Here is a 23294-nt window from a genome sequence, read left to right on the forward strand (position 1 = left end):
TGTGTGTGTGTGTGTGTGTGTGTAGCTTGTCAAAGTGTTCAGACCGTCATTCTGTGTTGTCGTCGCCGGAGCGGTGGAGCGGTGAGGCGGGCGACCACAGATATGCACATTCCACACGTAGCAAACGACGACATGAGAACCAGAAAAACAAACCTGGTGCCGGTGCAACACGCTGCACCTTGTAACAAGGCTCCTCTTTCTGCAGGGAAAACTTCCACATTGACCTTATTTACAATGACACATTGCTACATATATACATGTCTCAAAAAAGGGACATATATATATATATATATTTTTTTTAAATGATGCTCCTTTCACTTTACTGACACACTTTAATCAGGACGTCGGGAGTCTAACTCAGAGCGAGTGCGCCTCCCTCAGGTGATCCAGTTAGGCAGCAGTTCCCAGGGCTCGGCGGCTCAGCTACGAGTCCCCGGTCGTCATGGGAGACTGGTCTGGGGAGGCCGCCGTCGAGTCCGTCCCCGGCTCCGGGCTCTGGCAGGGGGATGGGGAGGAGTCTTTGGGCCAGTGGAGTTCACTCAGGCTGTGATGCAGCTCGTCCAGCTCGGCCGGCAGAGGGATCCCCAGCTCCTGGTTGAGGGAGAGAGCTCCAAACCAGTCCTCCAACTTCTGGAAGGGAGGACTGAGGGAGGAGAGCGTCGGGCGGTTAGAACAGGACTGACGAGGCCGAGGACAAAATGGGAACAGACAAAAAACACAAAAGAAAACAAAAAAACAAGCCACTTGCTTTCTGAGTTGGCATTTAAAGGTCCAGTGTGTAAAATTTTGCTTGATTTATTACATTTATATTGGTAAAAGCTTAACATACTGTCCATAAATACATTAATAAATGTGTATACTCGCAGTACAATGATGCCAATTTGGTTTTCCGTCCCTTAGAATGGTTCTCATATATACTGTATATAAGAATATACACACAGCAATAAGGGTCTTGCTAGGGCTCCTAGTTAGCTGCCATCTTGTGCCACCATTTCTTACCTAAATCTGAAACGCGCAGTAAGACGGGCTTCCTAAATTATTTTACACACTGGACCTTTAAAAAATGATCTTGTAGGTTTTCTTTCCTCCTCACACACACTGATTCCACAGATTCCCTAATATTTGCCTGCCTGACCCGAAGAGTGGGCATTCCTTCCTTTATCGTAATGTTGATAAGTTGAGCCAGCGGCTCCCGATGCAGCGGCAGGGGGCAGTGATGGCAATGCCTTGCTCACCGGCTGTCTGGCGAGAGGTCGCAGCAGGCCACCGCCAGTGGGAAGAAGGGTGACGGACAGTCGTCCGGCAGGAACTTCTCCACAAACTTGCCCACGTTCAGCCCAAAGCTCTGATTCCTGGGGAGGCACTCGGGGTCGGCGTAAACTTTCCCGATGATCTGTGAGGGCAAAGAGGGACGGAGGGCGGTTGGTAATGACACGGACGACGGTGGCGACTCCACTCAGGAGCCACTGATGAGTCAGAGACGTTCCGACGGGGTGGCCGTGTGCTCTCACCTCACAGAGGACGATTCCAAAGGAGAAAATGTCGACCTTCTCGTCGTAGCGCTTGCCTAGAAACATCCAAAAGGCACTCAGTAAACCCCGTCAACAGTCTTGCCCCCCCCCCCCCCCACCACCCTTTTTGTTTTCCAATCTGTTCCTCACCATGAAGCATCTCCGGAGCCATCCAGTAGGGGCTTCCCACCACAGTGTAGCGCTTCTTTCTGTCCACCCGCCTGAACACCCGCTTCTTATTGGACGGTTTCTCGGGGGGCGGCTTCACTTTGTCCTCGACTACAAGTCGGGACAGTCCAAAGTCTGCTACCACCACAGTGTTGTCCTGTTGAGGGGAGAAAAAAAGAAGACTTGAATCCTGATGAGGAATTGAACACATTGATTTTTTTGAAGGTCCAGTGTGTCATATTTGGCTTGTTTTATGATTTTTAAATTGGTAAAAGCTTAATATACTGCCCATAAATACATTAATAAAAGTATATAATCGCAGTACACATAAAGTCATTTGGTTTTCCTACCCTTTGACCAGCTCTCAAATATATATAAGAATATACATAGATCAATAAGGGTCTTGCTCCCAGTTAGTTGCCATCTTGCACCACTATATTTCTAAGGAAGCCTGGTGTGGACAATCCAGCTGTCTGATAGTGTGTTTCATATTTAAGGTGACTGCTCATGTCTTCAAATAAAGAAAAAGAAGTTGGACAAGGTATCCATGTTTGGGTGCGCAGGCCACCGTAGTTCACTGGCAAACTCAGGAGAGGGAGGCTGCAATCTAAAACGTAACCACTTGATGTCACCGTTTCTTCTTCAAAATCCCCAAATATTACACACTGGACCTTTAAAGTGGTTCAAAGCAATCAAAGCAGGACTTAATGTCACATTGTATCAAGCGTGGCGCCACCTACCAGTTTGACCAGGCAGTTGTGAGAGTTAAGGTCTCTGTGTATGATGCTCATTGAGTGCAGGTAGGCCTGGGAGGGGGGGGGAAATCAAGAGTCATAACGATTCATCTATCACATCATCTCTCATTCCTCGCGTCTTTCCTCTTGACGTCAGCGCTCGATGAATCTCTGCAGATGAAGCTGCACCGTCTCGGCAAACCAGCTGCTGCTCGCATGACTCATCAATTTAAAAAAACACACCAAAATATTTTCACAGACAGTCAGCCCGAATCCTTTCCTCTCTGCTGTTTAGGGTCATTCCACAAGCCTTGTGTGTTGATAATAAACTAGCAGCTTAAGAGTTGAGTAGCAGATCCTTTGATGTCGTTGAGAGCAGCTCACCATGCCGGAGGCGATGCTTCGGGCAAAGCTGACCCTCTGATCCCATGGAAACGGGTCCTAGTTAGTGAGGAGAGAGACACACAAGAGAGAGAGAAGAAGCTACTTCAGACGCTGATTTTTTTTTTTTTTTTTAATGTTTGGCACAATCTGGCACAAATGAAAACGTAGATTCTAAAAAGACACATAAGCTGTAGACATTTGTAGACAAAAAAGAGCCATTAGAACCCCCGCCATCCCTGCCAGACATTGAAAACAGCTGCATTCTCTCAAGAGCCAAAAACATAATTAAGGACATTAAACACCCCAGTCATCATTTGTTGGAACTGTTACCTTCTGGCAGGCATTAGGTCCATCAAGTCCAGAACCTCCAGACTCACAAACAGCTTTTTTTCCCTGCCGCCCGATTGCACATGAGCACCTGGAGGCTCTGCACTTTAAATGCTGCATTTTAAACTGTTGCGTTTCAAATGATTGTATTTCACTGTGTACTTTTTTTGTGCCCAGTGGAGTTGCACTCTGAATCTCGTTGCTCTGAAAAGCATAATGACAATAAAGGTTTTAAATTTAATTTAATTCAGTTTGCCTCCTGAGGCCTTTGCTGCAGTGGCCTGCCGTGGCCACTTGGCGGAGGGGAGGACTTGAGCTTCACCTGGGAACACTTACAAAAGTTTTCTCATTCTGCGTTTTTCTTTTTTTTGGTTTTCAGGCCAGATGACATGCCAGCCGGCCCACCACCGGTCCCAGAGCCCACTTATCAGTGCAGAGTTCATTCCAGGTCAGCCCTCCTCCCACACGGCACAGGGCTCTTTTCTGTGACCACTGAAGGCCTGTGTTTGTGCTGCTGCTGCTGCTGCTGCTACGGTGTAGAGGGATCAGCAGCTCTCAACTCACGGTATCTCGGATGAAGTCCTTCAGTGTGCCCCCCTCGATGAACTCGGTGATCAGGTTGAGCCTCTTGTCCTTGTAGAGCACGCCGATGAACCTCAGCACGTGGGGGTGGTCCAGGCATCGCATGACCTTGACCTTCAGCCACGTGGAAAAACGCACGAGAAAGAGAGAGAGAGAGAGAGAGAGAGGGAGAGAGAGAGAGAGAGAGAGAGAGAGAGAGAGAGAGAGAAAAAGAGCAGGGAAACGTTAAACTGGAAGTCGGACATGAGTGAGCCGACGCCACCTCCCAGCAAAGGTTGCTGCCCACCACGCACCTCCTTCAGGAAGGTTTTCTGGGTCTCCTCGTCGCAGCGGATGAGCTCCTTCATCACCATCACCTCTCCCGTGGCTTTGTGGGTCACCTGTTCACACACAACCACAAGGTTTTTGTTTTCTTTGGTGAGTAAACGAGAAACATCACCAGGGCAGGAGCAATGAACCACCCAGCGATGGTCCTGCATAGTGATGTCCGATAGCTGATATCTGATATCCCGATATTGCCCAACTCCTAATTTCCGATACCGAGATCAAACGATATCAACCGATACCGATATATGCGGTCGTGGAATTAACACATTATGGCTGATTTGTGTTGTGATGTTCCGCTGGATGCATAGATAATGATAAATGTAACAGTTTCAAGGTTGCTGTTATGCTTTGATACAGTTTGATGACATCATCAAGCGTAGTATAGACAGGTAAAGTAAAGTATTGTTATTTACTATTTAGTAATACCAGGAAATTTGAGGAGTTCATTCTTTGGCATGACTACTAAATTTTAAAAAAGTCATATTTTTATAATATTCTTTCCCAATACCGATATTTTCCGATATAAATTTTTAATGCCTTTATCAGCCGATAATAACGGGAGGCCGATAATATCGGACTTCCCTGGTCCTGCTGTGTTTCATTTTTTTTTGTAGGAGAGTGAGGGCATTCAAAGTGATTTTTTTCACAGCTTTACATTACAATTTCCGGTCCGTCGATCTACCTGATCGTTATACTGTGGTGCTTGACCAATTTATGTGTGTGTGTGTGTGTGTGTGTGTGTGTGGGTTGGCGCTCACCTTGATGGCCTGGCCGAAGAAACCTTTTCCCAAGACTTCTCCGTGGATGAGGTCACACGGGCGGAAGATGCGGTGAGAGCAGCTGCTGGGCGAGCGCAGGGACTCGGAGCGTCCGATGTCCCGCGAGATCAACGGCATCTCTTTGGAGTTGGAGTTGGGGCTGGGCGACTTGCAGATGCTGTTGCTGCGTCTGAGCGGGGAAAACAATGTCAGCGACTCGAGGGAAGGGGAAGGGGTGCGGGCGGAGACAAGGGAAAGGCTCCGCTGTACCTTAAAGACCTCCTCTTCAGAGTGCTGTCGTCCGCCACTTCGGTTCGCTCCAGGACGGCATTGGACGGAGAGGAGAGGCGCATGCGGGAGGTAGCGGGGACCCCCAGCTGGGTTCTGGGCGAGCTCAGCCGCAGGCCGTCCATACACTGCCTGACGGGGTCGTACTCTATGAGCAGCTGCAGAGTGTGGCTGGTGCAGTGGATCAGGTCGTCCACCTGAGAAGCCAGAAAAAAACAAAATTGCCGTCAACCTCTTGTTAGCGAGCGACGTATTGTGAAGCAACAGCAAAAGAATGATAATAAAAAAAAAAAAAACCTGCCTCGAGCAGTTAGACCCAAGATAGATTAACTGCTGAGATGTTAAATACAGCAGCAATGAGTTATATGGGAAACAGGAGGTGGAACATGGATTTAAAAACCATTAGAAAAATAAATACATCAATAAATGGGAGCAGTGAATAGTGATGGAGTTGACGTGAAAGGAGGCTGATGCCAGACTATTGTTGGAATGAGTATCTAAGCACATATTCTTCCACTCCCTGCTGTATAACGTATGAATGACGGGGGGAATGGCAGGAATGTAAAAGAAAGAAAAAGAAATGCTACATTTGTTTACCAGCGAGGACAAACAAAGCCGTTCCATATTATACTTAATGGACTCCGCCCCTGATTGGCACACCAAGTAGCAATTACAATAATAGTATTAACAATAATAGTGATGATAATAATAATAATAAAAATAATGATGATAATAATAATAATGCCCTAAATGCCCTGCGATGAACTGGCGACTTGTCCAGGGTGTCACCCTGCCTTCGCCCTAAGACAGCTGGGAGAGGCTCCAGCAGACCCCCGTGACCCTGAATAGGAATAAGCGGGTATGGAAGATGCATGAATGAATGAATGAATGAATGAATAATAATAATGATAATGATACCTCCTCCTCCATCATGGACCCAACTGGAAGGCCGTTGATCTCCAGGATCCTGTCTCCCACGTGGATGGCGTTTCGCACCTCTGGGCTGATGAGCATCCCTCTGACTCTGCAGCCACACAGAGGAAACGTTGATATTTTAGCACCAACAGCTTAAGAGAAAAATGTCATTTAACAAAACAAACAGCCAAAAATAAAAAAAACCCTGGACTGTTAAACGATCATACCGTACAATCCTCTTAAAGAACCCATACCTTTCAAAATTCACGTTGTTTTTTTTTCCCTCCACTAACAATTGTGTGTGGGTCCATCCTTTGCTTACATCACTTTTTAGCATGGGAAATCAGCCCTTTGCGATGTCACAAAGGGGGCTGATACAGACCAGACCCACCCCAGCCAGGTGCTGCCGGCTCCTCACGGCCTCAACAACGCACCAGTCTAACATCACCAGCACCACTTTTAACATCAAGGTAACAAAACAAAAAGCACCTACACACTGCACGTGCATTTTTTTTTGCAGGAGGCTGTAGACTAGACAGAGGGCTAAATATGAGAGCAACATCTTGCGCTTATTATGTTATGAATACCGATTGCACGACTAATATCCAACTATACTGTTGCAGCACTAACAATTATACAAAAAATAAACTGTACAGTAATTACAAGAGAGAGTCAAGTGAATCTAAATCTAACAGTGTTGGAGATCCTGAGCAGCTCCTTCAGCTCCAGACTGCTGCAGCCTCAGTGCAAGAAGCAGCTGCTACCGCAGGTCACTTCTCCCTGCAGCCTCCAGGCTGTACAACGGCACCCAATAAAAATCATCTCATCAACCTTACATTTCATAAAGGTGCCATAAAAGACTTCTTTGAATGTCAATGAGTAGATAGCTTGTAAAATAATCAAACTGTCTGTGCATATGATGTAAATATCTTGCTTTCCTTTCGTGCTCTACTATAAATAGTTTAGTGTATTTCTTTATTTCGCTATATTTAATACAATTTTCATTCTTTTGCTGGAATTATGCAAGTTTCCCCAATGCGGGACTGATAAGGCGTTCTATTCTATTCTAACAAACAGGAGCCAGAGGAGGAAAATGAGAAGTCAGCTGTGTGCGGTGAGGCGGTTCAACTCACTCCTTGACCTGGACGCTGGCTGAGCCGCTGCTGTCCCTCAGCACGGCCACCGACAGGCCCCGCTGGCCGTTGGCGGCGGAGGGCATGGAGATCAGGGCCACGGTGTGAGGCAGCGCGGCCAGCACCGACTCGTGCGAGCGCTTCTCCAACATGGGCGTGAGGACCACCTGCTTGTAGCACTTCCCACTGGGGAGGAGAGAGAGACAGAGAGAGAGAGAGAGAAAGAGAAAGAGAACGAGAGAGTGACGAGTCACTGCATGTTTGTGGACGAGCCTAGGGGGCGCCGTGATTGATGGCCAAGTGAGTCGGAGTTCGGCTGAATCCACGACGACGAGCGACAACAACAACAACAACAAACACAACTCAGCTTCTAACCGCTTGACGCAGCTTTTATAATACATAATAATACAAATATCATCATCGTCGTCTAGACTGACTGATGAATATCCAGCAGCTCCCTGGCATTCACTAGTCAAATTGAGATTGTCATTTGTTTGTTGTGTTGTTGTCCAAGTAAAAACAGCAACTATATGACACTGATGTGGCTCAGGTGTGTGTGTGTGTGTGTGTGTGTGTGTGTGTGTGTGTGTGTGTGTGTGTTTTTTAATGTGTTCAGTACTTTCTAATGCTTTTTTAAATGTAATTATTAATTAATTCATTTTAATTGTATTATGTACAGTATATATACATATACACACATACACACACATATACTATACTGTATACATACACATACACATCTATATATATGTATATGTATGTATACATATATACACACACACACATTTATACACACACACACACACAGATTTTTTTTCTTTCTCTCTTTACTTTATTATTGAAATGAAGATACTACCATTAGGACTCTAAAAAATAAACAAACCCAACAGTTGGACCAGTAGCCTCCAGCCCAACCAGTAGGTCCAGTGACCTGTGCAGGCGCCTTACCAGTACAGCTTGGATCGCTCCACCAGGGCGTAGGTGTCCCGGTCCTCGATCACCACCTTGCAGCTCAGACACACAAAGCACTCGGGGTGATACTTGTGTTCACCGGCCACCTGCAGCAGAGCAAAGCAGAGCAGAAAGACCCTCAGAGGACACGCTGGTGTCGCTGCGTGCGTCGCTCCTCGCAGACAAGCATCGACTGCGGCGCCTCTCGCCGACTCCTCTATCCCTTCCTCCTCCTCCTCCTCCTCCTCCTCCTCCACCACCACCTCCCCCTCCTGTCGCCGCGTCACAAACCCGAACACCTGCTTCACTCTGGCACTGTCTGGAGTTGGCAGTGACGTCAGCCTCGGGTCCGAACCGCTCGTCCCTGCCGACGTTCTCGCCCGGAGCCCCTTGAAGGCGGCTCGCGTGCTCACCCTCTCATTAGCACTGACTCACCCGCTTTCCTTCCCCAGGCTTATGTCACACTCCCATTTCAACAGGCTTTGTTGTATGTGTGTGTCTGTACATTTTCTTGCTAGCATGCGAGATGAGATCATGCGTTCGCTCGCTTGTCCTTTGGCAAAACAAGTGCCTATATAACTACTGTACAAATCTGTTGCAACCAAGAGGTGCCGAGTCCAGGCCTTGGCAGCATGTAAGAGGAAGATCGGGGGTGGGGGGGACTGTTTGCATATGAATGATGTGGAGAATAAAGCCAACAGGGGAAAATACTTTACAAGCACGAGGTTCGCTTTGACTCCCAGTGAAAAGATGCATCTGTGAAGGTTCTCAGTCATCCAGGTCATCTTCATGGACCTTCATGGTCAGGACATCAGAGGAGTGGAGGAGAAGTTGCGGAATGCTCTAAAAACAGCTGTTTGGAAAATTCCGCAGGTAAACGGATAAACTAGAAACAGGCCATATTCTCTGGGGTTTGCTGCACTTGCCTGGTTGAAAAAGCAACCAAAAAAAAATACACACACACACACAAATATGTATATATATATATATGTATAAAGTTTTTTTTAAGTGTATGAGCATCATCCCTCAGCGTCTTTCAGAATTAATTTGCACATGTTTTTTTTGGCTTTGAATTAAATTTAGACAATTAGCGCAGCGTGGCTCCGCTTCCAACCACAGTCTGGTTCTCAGCACCTCCAATCCACATTGAAGATATGAATCAGTCCCATTTGTTTTGTTTTCTTTCCCACGTTAACCACAGCTCTGACTCAGAGTCGTCACCGAGAAGCGTTCCAAAGAACTGCTCTCACCGAGGGATCAGCGTCATGTCGAGTGATTGTGACATATCTAGTCTCTGTCTGTCTGTCTGTGAAGCCCTGCCCTGCCCTGCAGGCTGGAACAGAACGACAACCTGCCTCACGCTTCCACAACAACAAGCAGCAGCAGCAGCAGCAGAAGTAGCATTCGTAGTAGCAGTAGCAGTAGCAGTAGTAGTAGCATAAGTAGTAGCAGTAGCAGTAACAGTAACAGTAGCAGAAGTAGTAGCAGTTGTAGTAGCAGTAGTAGTAGCATAAGTAGTAGCAGTAGTAGGAGCATAAGTAGTAGCAGTAGCAGTAGTAGTAGCAGTAGCAGAAGTAGTAGCAGTAGCATAAGTAGTAGCAGTCGTAGTAGCAGTCGCATAAGTAGTAGCAGTAGCAGTCGTAGTAGCAGTCGTAGTAGCAGTAGCATAAGTAGTAGCCGTCGTAGTAGCAGTAGCAGTAGTAGTAGCAGAACTAGTAGTAGTCGTAGTAGCAGTAGCAGAACTAGTAGTAGTCGTAGTAGCAGTAGCAGTAGTAGTAGCAGAAGTAGTAGCAGTCGTAGTAGCAGTAGCAGTAGTAGTAGCAGTAGTAGTAGCAGTCGTAGTAGCAGTCGTAGTAGCAGCAGCAGCAACAGCAGAAGTAGCAGTCATAGTAGCAGCAGTAGTAGCAGCAGCAGCAGCAGCAGCAGCAGCAGCAGCTCCTCTCTGGCTGTGGCGTCAGGCCGGCTCTGCCAGAAACACTCGGCTCCGCTGGGCCAGTGAAGCGAGATGCCAATACTAAATAGAGGCGACCATTGTGTGCGTCCCTTGGTGGCAAAGAGGGAAAAAAACCAAAAACAAAACCATGTCAGTCTGACTCACTTTGATGTCAGACCAGTGACCCTGGTTGTGACCGGCAGGAGCTTCTGCCGCCTGAATTTCATGTTTCCAACCTGACGACGGGCAAACGGACGCCGGCCGACGTTTGCTCTTGTTTGTGATTGGCTCAAATGAATCTCTCTTGGAGAATGTGGGAGATTCTGGAGAAATGTACGTTACTGCGTTGGTCTGTCACATGAATCAGCAACGGGAAGCAGAAAGTCATGTTTCAGATAATGGTGAATCGGGAGCTAAACAAACAGATTCTGCTGAACTGTTGCGCCACTCACATACACACAGCTTAAAGCTTGAGGTAGAACATGCTGCAACATTGGCAAAACTAGCTACTGGATAGTTGAGCGCCATAAGCTTCTTACAATGGAAGTAGTAGTAGTAGTAGTAGTGGTAGTAGTAGTGCAACCACTACTATAGTATGATCTGCTGGTAGTTACTTCATGCTCCAGAGTGAATACATATCCAACTCGTGAACAAGGTGCTGATTATGATCAAATACGCAAAGACCCGTCGGCAAAGTGCTTCATATTGGGTGTTGGAGAGCAGCACCCAATTCTGGCGAGCCAACATCTGCGGCATTCATTACTAAACTCACACCGAGGGCAGTCGTGAGAAGAGAAAAACCTTCAACGTTCCTCTTTGCTCTTCTCTTAGGGTGAATTCCAATTCCTCCCTTAACCCTCAATCTCAACCCTCAATCTCAAAAATGCACGCTCCCGCGAAGTGCAAGTGCTGTCCTGATTCTAAGAACGTCAAGTTGAGGGACGAGTTTAAGGGCTGTATCGCCCTCAATATTGAGATTCTCCGGCACCACCCTTGGCAGTAAGGGCTACCCAGAAGGCATTGCGTATTTTCGCCGAGACATCTTCGAAAAAGATGGCGATGTAAAAGCGAGCTACAAATGGAAGTATTTTCTTAGTTAAGAAAGATATAAATATTACGAAACCATTTTATTGTCTTAGTTTAAGACTTTTTTATGGATTATTGACATTGTTGTTGCGTAACATTTATTTTCTTTACTTTATGATGTTTGTCAGCCGGACCGGCGGTGCTGGCTTCACGTTACTTGTGTACATCGTTGTGTAGCGACGGAGGACTTCTTCTTTTTGTTAAACCTCAAAAAGAAATGTCATGTGAAGGTTCTCAGTCATCCAGGTCGTTGTAAAGTAGAAGGGTTAAGTAGGGGCAACTGAATTTGTCTAGTTGCCCCAACTTAACCCTTCCACTCAAAAAGAAATTGTGATTTTAAGACATTAGTCAACAATGTTTTAATAAGTCCAGCAAAAGTACTGCTAGGTGAGCTTAAGTTTGTCCAGTACACTGCATTGTTGCCGTGTTCAATAAAAATAAAAAGGAAACAAATTATTTGCATTTCTTTTAGATAGTATGCAACAGCAAAACAATTATACAATAACTCGCCAGGTAATTTACCTTCAACTCCTCCCTCAGCCATTGGATCTCCGGGGTTAGTTAAGTCTGTATAGCTCTCACCAGCTAGCTGGCCCTCGTGTTGCAGACTTGGGATCTGATTGGCTATCGCAACTGACTGAAGTCTGTTTACTTACAGCGAACAGAAGCCTGCGATTTCGACTCTGAAGGCCTCAGGAAGATTTCGTGAAACCAGACAACGCAAGCTAGCTGAAATATGATTGGATAAGAACCATAATACCGTAATATACGACAATGGAAGCAACAAAACGAAGTGTATAATATGCAAGAAGAAAACAGACTATGAGAGTAACGTCATTGTCGTATTTATGGGGAAAACGTAACTTTTTCTGAGTATGTTTCTCCCAGAAGAGAAGCCTTGCTGGTTCCCGATGGCCCGCCAGTGTATAAATCTCATCCAGCCCGCCGACCGACAGCGCGCAACCCAGAGCGCTTTACTCGCTTATTAGCGCTTTGATTTTGTGAAAGAGGTGTTTTCCTTACTTTTGAAAATGAAATGTTATTGCTATGACAACAAGTTTGGAGCTGCGGGCGGCGGTGATTGCAGAGCCGACTCTCACCACAGAGGACTGAACATGCCGGCCCCCGAAAAACCACCTCATGTTCCTGTCGTCTCCCCACTAGATGTTCTGGTGAAGTGAACCGTGGAGAAGGTCTGTGCACAGACGCAGGGCCGCGGGGCCTCCGGGGGGCTGAGGCAAGAGGGAAGGTGGTTGGATGGTGGGGAGGCTTCGCAAGTGGCTGCCAGAACGTAAAGTATCACTCATCTGTGAATGTAATGCGACCGCAGAAACATCTCACGGCTCCTCCTGCCCTGCGAGTATCAACCTGGAGTATGGAGGCAGTGAAACACGGCGAGCAATGACACGCTCTGTGGGCATTCTGGTATTATTTAAGTAGGGGAGGAAATTGTTGGGAGATTTTTCTGGAAAAGCAAGACTTTTCTAAGCCCGGCAGAACTCCTATAGCGAACTAGCATCCCAGCGGCACCGACCCAGTGCCGGGCTTCCACGCGCGCAGAGTCCTCCTGCAACACCGAAGCCCAACGAAGAAACAATGAATACAGCCGGGCCAGCAGTCTGGTTTTAATAGAAGAAAATTGTACGAGTTTAGATCGAATAAATGGGGAGCGAGTGGTGCCAGAGAGCGTTCTGCTCGTCAGCGAGCGAGGAGGAGTTCAAGGTCCCCGCGTGGCACAAAACTGCCTTCACCAGTGATTCCTAGACACAATACGCACGTCTCCCAAGAACCGGGGACAGTCCGTCCATTCATCCTGCTCTCCCCTTGGATGCGCCACAAACATGCAATTGCTAAAATGTACTCTTTGTGATGTCACAAATGGAAGAGACCAATTAGTCAGCAAAAAACCTTTCTTAGTTTTATTTCAAATATTACGCAGAGTGCAGGGAAAATGCTGCATATGTAAAATATAATATACATAATATCAAATCTATCTATCTATCTTTGTGTTTGATAAATGTAAAGCAAAGTTCAGTAAATCCATTGGCTGTTATGATTATATAACGAGCCTCTGCATACCACCAACTGCACGAGACACTTTAAAAAAAAAAAAACTGGTTTCTGCTGCTGGTCTCACTGATCCCTCTCTCAGGTTAATGACGACACCCGCAGCCAAACGTGCAAATTTAGGTCTACAGAGTTTCGTGGGTCATCATCAGTTTCGCCAGGCTGCTCCACTAGAGCCCAGGATGAAAAATAGAAAAAAAAAACCCTGAAATAAGTTTCATATGGGACCTTTAAACAATTTAGCAAAGTGCTCTCGTCGTTTTTTTTCCCGGAATAAATTTACCGTCACGCAAAGAATGTCGATGTTGCCCCGACTTTGAGTCTTTTACATAACAGAGGTTTTTTGAAAAATATCGAAACCACGACTTTTCCCCCAACAGAACGACTCAGAAAACTATGGGCTTGCTTCACGTTTTCTGCCAAGATGTTTCTCATGTTCTGCATTTAAAACGTCTGATCGCATTACAGGGTTTATCTCCGAGCCAATTGAAAAGCCACACATAGATGGAAAACCAGCGAGCGGGAGTTACTCACGAGCGTGTGTTTAATCACAAAAAGGTCAGTTTGACACCGATTAGCCTCTGGGTTCGGATTGAAGAAACAAAAAGCAAGCTTACCATGGCCGGTCCCGTCATGAGCAGAGAGCAGCCGTGACAAAGCTCCCCAAACTTCTCCCAGTAGTGCTTACGGCAGTACAGCTTCCCATCCTTCTCGTAGTACCAGTTGGTCAGGTGGTCACAGCACACCGAACACCTGAGAGGACAAAGGCAGGCCCCGGGGCTCGGTCACGTGTTGCCAGTCGAGACAAGACAAACACTTTTCATTGTTCTTCTTTTATCCTTTCAGGACTAGAAAAACCTGGCCGCTCATCAAGACAGGCACTCGCTGACAGTGTTTTCAAAGTGTGCGCGGGGATTTGTAGGGACGCAGCGATACCACTTTTTTTTTTTAACAGAACAAGTAGAGTGCAAGTACTCACCGATACTGATGCTGAGTACTTAAATAAGGCCATTACACATTTTAGAATGACTTCTATATTTGTTTTTATGTTTCCCACAGATGTTCTGTTATTTGAAGGACATTCCTCAGCATGCTTCTCTAGAACAGTGTTTCTCAACTGGTGGATCGCGACCCAAAAGTGGGTCTCGGAGCTGTTGTGATTGGGTCATGCCTTGGGGGAAGTTTCCCATTTTTTTTTTCTTCAAAGGACTTTAAAATATATATATTTAGAGAGATATCGTTGGGCTTTTATTTTGTAGGACACACCATTCAATTCAATAATTTGCATAATTTATTCACTGGATATGATCGAAAGCAGGCAAGCGTTTTTATTTTTGTGGAATAAATTTTGGTCGTGACTTCATGGAAGAAAGGAAAAAATGTGGGCCCTGAGACTCCACCAGTGTTTGAGAGAATGGAGCAACTGCCACTACTTTCACTGCGGTACAAACAGAATTGTCATACACACACATCGGCTTTACACCGATCATATCGGCTATATCGGATCGGCCGATATTTGGCATTTTTTTAAATGTTCGTGATCGGGCGTCATGTCATAAATCACAGATCCGATCAATGACGTCATGGTCGTGTTTAAACTTTTTTAATCTGTCTCATTTACTCCAAAGTAGTTCCACAGCATGGACGTGTTTATTTGTTTGTATCCGAGAGCTAATGACTCATGATTCAAAAAACTTCATTTTCGTCTTCGAGCCTCTTCCTGTTTTGAGTACTGTCGCTATGTGACGGACAATAAAGTTTCTTTGAATCTTCACGACAGCAACATCCATGGGCGACACAAACAAACGTGTCGGGAGTGTGGAAGTTTTTCAAAGTGAGAGAAACAGACATAGCACAAGCTATCTGCAATATATGCAACGCTACAGTACCTCGCGGGGGAACGTCGGCAAAAAATTTTCAACACGACAAATTTAATCAGGCACTTGGAAAAGATACACACGGAGGAGCATGTGGAGTTCAAGAAACGCAGCGCGGAGAAAGAAAAAGAAAAGCAAACTCCGAAACGGATGCTAACGCAAACAACTTTAGACAGTGCTCGTCCGTATAGTCCGGAAAGTGAGAAGGCAAGGGGTGTACATAAACAAGTCATTCAAATATTGCTCCTCACGTGATCGGATCGGTGATCGGTTTATTTAAACTCACTGATCGGTGATCGGCACAAAAATCGTGATGGTGTAAAGCCCACACACACATATAACAACTCCTATCGGCGTGCAAAGAGCCCCGGTATCGTTTCCGATATCCAATGCTAGCATCGTTATTGGTGCATCCCCGATAATTTGGACCGTCGGGGTCAGGCTCCTTTCACACAGTGTGAATTCCACACGGCTGGCGGTGGGTGAAGCAGCGGGCAAGCTGGGAGTCGGAGCTCTCAGGGAACATTAGCCGGAGGCGTGACGACATGTACTCTGGAGTGCACAGTAAATACCTCTCACTGAGATGTGCCCGGGCTCGAGTGTGTGCCATTACATTACTGCTGCACTATAGTGTTCAGGGGGGGGGGGTTTGTCTTGTGCACTTACAAGCACTCTGCTGCACAATCCCAGGTGCTAAAGATAATTCAAGGTTCGTTGGTTTTCATTCATTCATTGGTTCGTTCGTGCCTCAAACCCAGGAGAAAAACCATACAAAGATCTTTTGACGTGAATGGTGAGGGTGTGCAATATTGGGACAAAAGTGCCGGGCGATTTCTGGGTGTGACTTAGCGACAGTATGTGAATAATGCCAAAGCCGCAAGCAGCCCAAGACGCATCTGCAGGCGACGAGCGGGCCGCAGAACTGGCTGCGCTGGTTATACAGAGAAAAGCAGCGGTGGTGATTTGATAGCAATGCGTTACAGGGAGGGATGGATTACTGTGCCGGAGATGAAGTGAGTGGTGAACGTCTGAAGGGGAACTCCATTGTCCATATATTTCTAATTTGAAGGTACAGGCTGCGAAAAAAGTTTGATTAGTTTTAGATTATCCGTCATTCCATCGTTGCAGCTGCAGGATTAGCCAAACAAAAAAACAAAACAAAAAGCAGATCCTTCAGGTTGTGCAAGAGGCATGAAACATAGGGGTGTGAATCTTTCACTAACAAAACGATCCGATTCAAATCTCGATTCACAAGCTACGATCCGATTCAGGGACGATTCATAAAAAATAGTTAATAATTTGGTATGATTCGATCCAATTCGGTTCAGTGCGATTCAATACACATGGACAATTTAACCCCAAGAGCTTATTTTTACTTTACCGATCTTCACCGATCCAGGGCTCCATCAACCGATGCACTCGGATCTCATACGTCACAGACCGATAACCGATTTAAATCGGTTTATCTTTACACCACTAATGAAACAGTATCAGAACTTTAGCATTTGAACGCAACAGACCGATTTTTGTGAATGCCGTTTTTTTTTTTTTTTTAACAACCCAGAGATTAAAAAAAAAACAACCCACAATTTAGAGTCGCAACTTCAGTACAGTTAAACCATCATCAGCAATAACACCATCAAGACCTGACACTAGCCAAGGCCTGCTTTGTCCCAGCTCTTTACCCACTTGATGAGGGCGGCTGAGGGGTTACATGCTGGTGTTGCTCTCCTGAAACATACTTTCAGAATAAGTGAGTCCAAGAAAATACAAAGGAAAAAAAAAAAGCATTTTGCTAACAATTGTGTATATTTAATGAGGACAAAATACAGCCCTTGAGTCAAAAATGGAATGACATTTTGTGACATGCACAACCATCCAAAATTAGCATTTTTGCAAATCTGCTCTTGTATGTTAGCTGTATATAGATTGATTGAGTTCATTTTTTGTATTACTTTTTAATGCTACAACAGCGCAGTTTATCAATTTAAGCTCAATAAAGTACACCCGATTCTTTTTTTTTATTCAATTGCAGTAGTAATGCAGGTTTTATTTTTAAACACCCCCCCCCACCCCCCCCACCCCATTATGGCAGCGGCCCACCACTAAGGGGTTTTCATGCATCGCTGTTGCCTCCAGCCGACACAGGTAAGGCTGATCCAGGCTTATTGACTTTGGCAAAGACTCCACATATTTCTGAGCGTGTTCTGGCATCGCTTGAGAAGGAGCCGTCGCGCAGAGGGGGCGAGACCACATGTTCGTGTCAGTTTTTGGAGAGGAGCGGGGGTCGGGGAAGGGAGGGATCGTGGGGGGGAGGCCCTGGACGTGACCGAGTGAAGCGGGAGCCTCGCTAACAGCATTAATTACAGCCAAGAGTTCTGATGAAGCGGCCCTGTTGTTCTCTGATTTAAAGCGGCTAGCGACTTGACAGCTCACCGGAGCTGCTCAGGGCTCCTCGGGCGGCGGAGGAGACAGCGATTTTCTTGTATGATGGCAAAGAAAAGCAACAAAAATGAGTTTGAATCGAAATGGAAACAGAGCCAGGAGGCGGTTCGCATCTTCCGCATTCTTCTCTTCAGGAAAGCCAGTCGGAGTTTAGTTCCCTGTTTTTGCACAATCCTGGATATTATTTGTATATTGCATACTTAGTGTTGGGCTATTGATCTTGCTATCTGTTTTTTATATTGTAAATATAACACATTAGGGTATAGTTTAATTATATGTTGCTTTTACAGTTTTGTTTTGACCAAAATATTGGAATTACCTTTAAGGCCAATAGTACAAACATAAAAAAAAAACTTTGATACACTTATGTACTTTTAAGAGCAGCGTCACTGTTAAATTGAGTTCATGATACTAGATGTGATGTGTTGCTTGTAAAAGAAGTATTCCTTTTAACTTGATTCTTAGGGCTGACTAACAGGCAACAGAGGGGAAATGGACAGAACTTTATAGTATTTATGTTACAAATGCAAACGCATCTGTGTCTCATTATGGGATGTCAAACTGTTATCACATTTAATGGACACGCATGAAAGAGGAGCAACATGTGACTTTCAAAGCGGAGCGCTCCACGTCCACTGAAGTGCCGCTGCGTCCGTCTATAGTCGATTATCTGCACAATCACTGGCCATTGTTTCAGGAGAGTGCATAAAGTCACCCAAGAGGTCAAATAAAAACACCTCACTTTTCCTCTAGGTGTAATGGCGAGCGAGGCACACGCAGGTGGCGCTCCATTGAACAATGCCAAGGCCGAGCCTGCACAAACACCGCAACGTAAACATGGGTCACTTCCTTAAAGGCACATTCCTGCTGGAGTGAATTCCTTTGTTGCGCTGCGGAGACAGTAAAAGCTGGGAGGTGATGGGCGGGCGGAGGGGGTGTCAGACTAAAATGCAAACTAATCTGGTTGCGCGTGCGTGTGTGCGCATGTGTGTGTGTTTCTGCAAACGTTCACCTCCCCACAAGGAGCTTTGCATTTTTTTTTTTTTATAACTTCAGATAAGACTATGGCCAAGTTTTCAATAATTTTTTTAAAAAAAGTAAAAGTAAAGAATCATAAGAAAGAAAGTTTCTGAGAATGCGTTGGCAGCCTTCATCTTTTTTTTTTATTCCTCCACACAATATTCTCCTGTTTTATTGCTGGATTATCACACCAGGGAAGATCAAAGTTTCTCCCTCTCGTGAATTATCATCAGGACGGGAAACCTCCAGCTTTTCTGTTGTTTTTGCTTTAAAGGGCGTCTGAGACCGTCGACTCACGTCCCTGAATCGTAGTCTAGGAATGTGGGAACCCTGCAGAATGGAACAAGCAGTTACCTATAGGGCTAAAAAAACAGTGCCAGCTTTACTGGAACAAGCTTGACGTCAGCTCTTAAAAATGTGGGACAAGGTGGAGGTGCACGCAGGGCTGAGTGGCAGGAAGCGCAAAGGAGGGCCACGCGTGAACCTTTGATTATTTCCCTGGAAGAACTAACACAACGAAACCCAGTTAGAGATTCAGGTAATCGGAGCGTGGAGATGTTTTATGGATATATTTGTGTGTTTTTTTTAGTCTCTTATTATCAGGAAGACTCTCAAATCTACAACAACAAATGGGCTGGATGAGTGTAAGCCGTCCTTTTTGAATTACACTGCCTAAGGTACCTAAGGTCAAAACTATCTGTTTTTAAAAAAAAACAGTTTTTTTGTTGTTGTTGTTTCTTTTACAGAAGACAGTCAACCGTCATCTCATCTGTGTCTCGCAAGGGAAGATACATCAGGAAAATCTATATGTAGAAAAATGTACATGTAAAAAAAAAAAAAGAGTCTGGCTACCCAAACCTAAACAATTCTCAAGTTATCGCACGAGAAGCAGAATCAATAAACGGTGCAAGAGGGCAGAGGATCAATTTCTGCTGAGTGTTTATCACAAAACATTTTCCCCTGCAAGTGGACTTTGACCGTGGCACTTGGACTGTTTCTCGGCACGTTAGGTCTGGGGTGTCAAACTCACATACACGCTGGGCCAAAATTTAAAACTTGGACAAAGTCGCAGGCCAACGTTGATATTTATTAGAAATAACTTTACTCCGCATATGACAGTGGAATTTTTACATGGACCCAAACAAGTTTTGCTTCAACCCGAATATGGAACAAGCAAAGCTTATTACGATACAATAAATAACTTAATATTTCACACAGGCAAAAAAACTCATCAAAATGAATAAAATGTAAATAAAAATTGTACGCCTCTTTTTTCATTTGCAGCCTTCTGATTTAAATTTCAACAGTAACCTTTTTCCCACGGGCAGAGAATAAATCTAAAAATAAACAAATAAAATATGAACAATAAACCAATTAAGTCGGAATAATATCCTTTAATGAATGTCCTGTCGCGCCAAAATACCAGCAGAGTATTCTGTGATTTGTAGTATTCGCATTACATGTGCTGTATAATACCGGCAGGCCAACTCTAGTAGTGATTTTGTATTGCCTGGTAGGCCAAATATAATTAAAAAATTTGGCCCGCGGGCCAGAGTTTGACACCTATGGCCTCAAAGAAGGCAACAGCCCCTTTCTTTAACTTGTGAAACGACTTAAACTTGTGACAAGGACCAGTTCCATTCATTCCGTAGCTGAAGATTGTAACTTTAGATGTGGCAGGAGAAAGAAACGCCAAGTTCAAACTGAGTTTGTCCACCGTCTTATGTCAGCGGTGACCGCACGCCTCAGGGGACACAGTGTGCAAATTAAATCACGTGTGTGTGTGTGTGTGTGTGTGTGTGTGTGTGTGTGTGTGCACAGTGAAATCAGCCCTCGTGTCGTGTTGAGATTTGACAGGTAAACAGCATTAGGGAGGCATAAATCTCATCCTGTTGGCCCATCTGGAGTGGATGTTACCTGTGAATGCTAACCAAGGGGTGAATAACCCATTTGTTCCCCGCATGTGAGTGCCATTTTGTGGCATTGCACATGATGCCATCAATCCGGCCTCAGGTTCACCGGCCAACAGTGAAATCATACCGCGGGGGTCACTGACCTGTGAGACACAGATCATTAAACAGCCCCCAGCAGAGGCACGGAGCCTGGACAAAGTCCACTTATAGCTGCTGAAAGACCACTTCACTGTCCCATGGACGTGTAGCAACCTGGATCTTGCGCCAGTGTCCATGCGTGAGCAGAGACAATCCCAACTGCAGCATTTTGTCAGTATTATGTCAATAACTAAATAATCGAACTGTTCATAATATGTAAATATTTTGTTTTCCCTCTTACTCTTAAAATATTTTCATTTCTTAATTTCTTCTTACTTAATAGAATTTTTCCTTCTCTTTGCATTACTTTTTGTTGCTGTAAAAAGAGGTGGGAAGTAACGAAATACAAATACTTTGTTACTGTACTTTTTCAGGTATCTGTACTACTTTTTCCGACGACTACTACTACTACTTTTTTTTTTACTTTTCATTACTCCCTACATTTGTACAAATATCTGTACTTTCTACTCCTTATTGGAGTAGAAATTGGGAAAACATGCTTGTTACTTAAGTGTTTAAAGTTGCTTCAAATATATAAATTCTGTTATTCACTTCACTTATTAACATCATAATAGTTGTTGCTTGAAGTTGAGCTATTACATTCATGCTGTTGTGTAGTTAAATATAAAAGTGGATGACATTTTAGAGGGAGATTATTTTAGAGTACCTCGGCTTCAGAGTCATTATTCAGTATGTTTTCAGTACAGAGAAAATGTAGAAAACAACATTGGTCAGTGTCATTAAAAGTGTAAACATGTATGTAACAGCCATGTGTTGTTTTATTAATTGCAGTTAATTGTTACTTTTTACCTAAGTAAATTTCAGAACTTGTATTTTCTTACTTTTACGTGAGTAAATTAGTTGAATCAGTACTTTTACTTTTACCAGAGTACCAGTTTACACAAGTATCTGTACTTTTAATGTGGTAAAGAAGATGTACAAGAATACGTGTTTGACACCTCTGGCTGTAATTACGCAAATTTCCCCAATGTGGTATTAATAAAGCCGTTCAATTCTATTCTGTGTAACACAGCAAAACCAGTGGCTAAAGAAGAGGCCTGAGCCTAATGTTTGATGCACAAGACAGAAGCTTCTGGGACTGTCCACACAGCCATTTGTGAAGCGCCTCAATCAGGGAGCAGATCAGAGCAGCTAGCATGTTGGGGCAACACTGCGTGAAAACAATGAATGCACTCGCCAGTTCGAGCAAAAGGCTACACACACACACACACACACACACACACACACACACACACACACACACACACACACACACACACACACACACACACACACACACACACACACGGCACGGCACCATCCGCCGGGATGTTTTTATTTATCATGGTTGCTTCTGAAAATCTCGGGACGCTAACTTACTGAAGGCAGGCGTTGTGCCAGGTATCCTGGAGCACCTTGGTGTGGAACGAGTCCCGGATCGGCGCTCCGCAGCCCGCACAGCGACCACCACCACCACCACCACCGTCTGTACCTGCGAGGACGCGGTGCAGCGAGGCAGCAGCAACAGACATTCCAAGGGAAATAGGTTAGACTGGTTCAACTGGACACTCAAACCAAAGTTGCAGCATCGACACTCAAAGTGCAACACAAACAAAAGAAAGCGTGAAAAATAAAAGACGGGGTGGTGGTGGTGGGGGGGGCGCCGGCTCCGAGAAATCAACATCAACCGCGTATCACTCGCGCTATGGGCGCTGCGTGATGGACACGATGGTGCTCACCTCCCGGCTCCTCCATCTACTTTGCGTGAAGCGTCGTCGATTCTCGGTCCCGGGTTCTTTCACCGCCGGGCGTTCATGCCTGCTTGCCGGGGGAGGCTGTGATGATGCTCCGCTTCCAAAACCTTCGCCGCTCCACGTCGTCAACACGCCGAAATTACTGCAGGAAAAGTGAGACGAAACGGCTCCAGTTTTAGTTCGCCGCCAAAAAAACAGCCTCTCGGCCCCCGGACAGAGTCGCTCTGCCGTCTCCGACCAGTTTAAAGTGACGTCATGCGTACGACAAATTCCTGCACGGGGAAGCGGAAGCGCTCCGCGACAGCACCTGGAAGCAGGAGGGGGAAAACCATGGGGGGAAACCACAAATGGGAAGCGACAGTGGCGCCACCCAGTGCCACAAACGGTGTACTGCAACGAGACCATTTTTCTTCTTTGGTTTTTACATTGGCGGTTGAAAAATGGCACGAATCTTCATTACTGCCCTCTATCAACCGGCTCCAGACTTACCGCTCAATAAAAAAAAAAAAAAGTTTACGATTTTCCACGTGGAAGCTGTGGGGGTGGGTTTTGTTGCATCCAATAGAAAGAAAGTTCCACAGACAAAGGCTGCTGGCCCCCGGAATCAAATTTTGTTGTGAGATGAGGAGACACGGAACGGCTGATGCGAAACCATGGTCCAAAGTAAATATGTTTGTGGTATAACACAATTATGACAAATTTTTCGGGAAAAATATTAAAGTATTGCACTATTCAATACTTGATGACAGGCATATAGCCTTCAATCCTATATGCGGGATGGATGGATAGACAGATAGATAGATAGATAGATAGATAGATAGATAGATAGATAGATAGATAGATAGATAGATATTCTTCCCGAACAACATCCACACTTCCACTCATTCAGCCGACCGAAGCACATTAATGTTAAAATAGACATGAGATAAACAAGGTAAAAAATAAATAATAAAAAAAAAAAGCAGATGAAGAGTTGCATTTAA

General features: G+C 45.2%; 1 protein-coding gene across 1 annotated transcript; it reads right to left on the bottom strand.

Annotated features, from left to right (window-relative positions):
- Positions 1-341: 341 nt before the first annotated feature.
- On the bottom strand, positions 342-22564 carry limk2 (LIM domain kinase 2). The gene is made up of 16 exons (XM_076025989.1): positions 22297-22564; positions 21938-22049; positions 13782-13917; positions 8076-8185; positions 7128-7313; positions 5998-6103; positions 5062-5276; positions 4792-4981; positions 4000-4086; positions 3689-3820; positions 2798-2854; positions 2420-2485; positions 1662-1836; positions 1512-1567; positions 1236-1393; positions 342-643 (listed from the first exon to the last, which is right to left on the bottom strand). The coding sequence occupies exons 1-16, from the start codon at positions 22310-22312 to the stop codon at positions 424-426; spliced, it is 2022 nt and encodes a 673-aa protein (XP_075882104.1). The 5' UTR covers positions 22313-22564; the 3' UTR covers positions 342-423.
- Between the last annotated feature and the right edge of the window lie 730 nt (positions 22565-23294).

This window comes from Nelusetta ayraudi, unplaced genomic scaffold (genome assembly GCF_046127955.1).
Source record: "Nelusetta ayraudi isolate G7.1 ecotype Tasmania unplaced genomic scaffold, CSIRO-AGI_Nayr_v1 ptg000018l, whole genome shotgun sequence".
Lineage (NCBI taxonomy): Eukaryota > Metazoa > Chordata > Actinopteri > Tetraodontiformes > Monacanthidae > Nelusetta > Nelusetta ayraudi.

What these genes read in the sequence shown, in the direction of transcription:
- limk2 (XM_076025989.1), bottom strand. An exon ending in GGTCCATGATGGAGGAGGAG is followed by an intron (nt 5,277 to 5,997) that starts GTATCATTATCA and finishes CTGGCTTCTCAG; the next exon opens with GTGGACGACCTGATCCACTG. An exon ending in GGCTCCGGAGATGCTTCATG is followed by an intron (nt 1,568 to 1,661) that starts GTGAGGAACAGA and finishes GGATGTTTCTAG; the next exon opens with GCAAGCGCTACGACGAGAAG.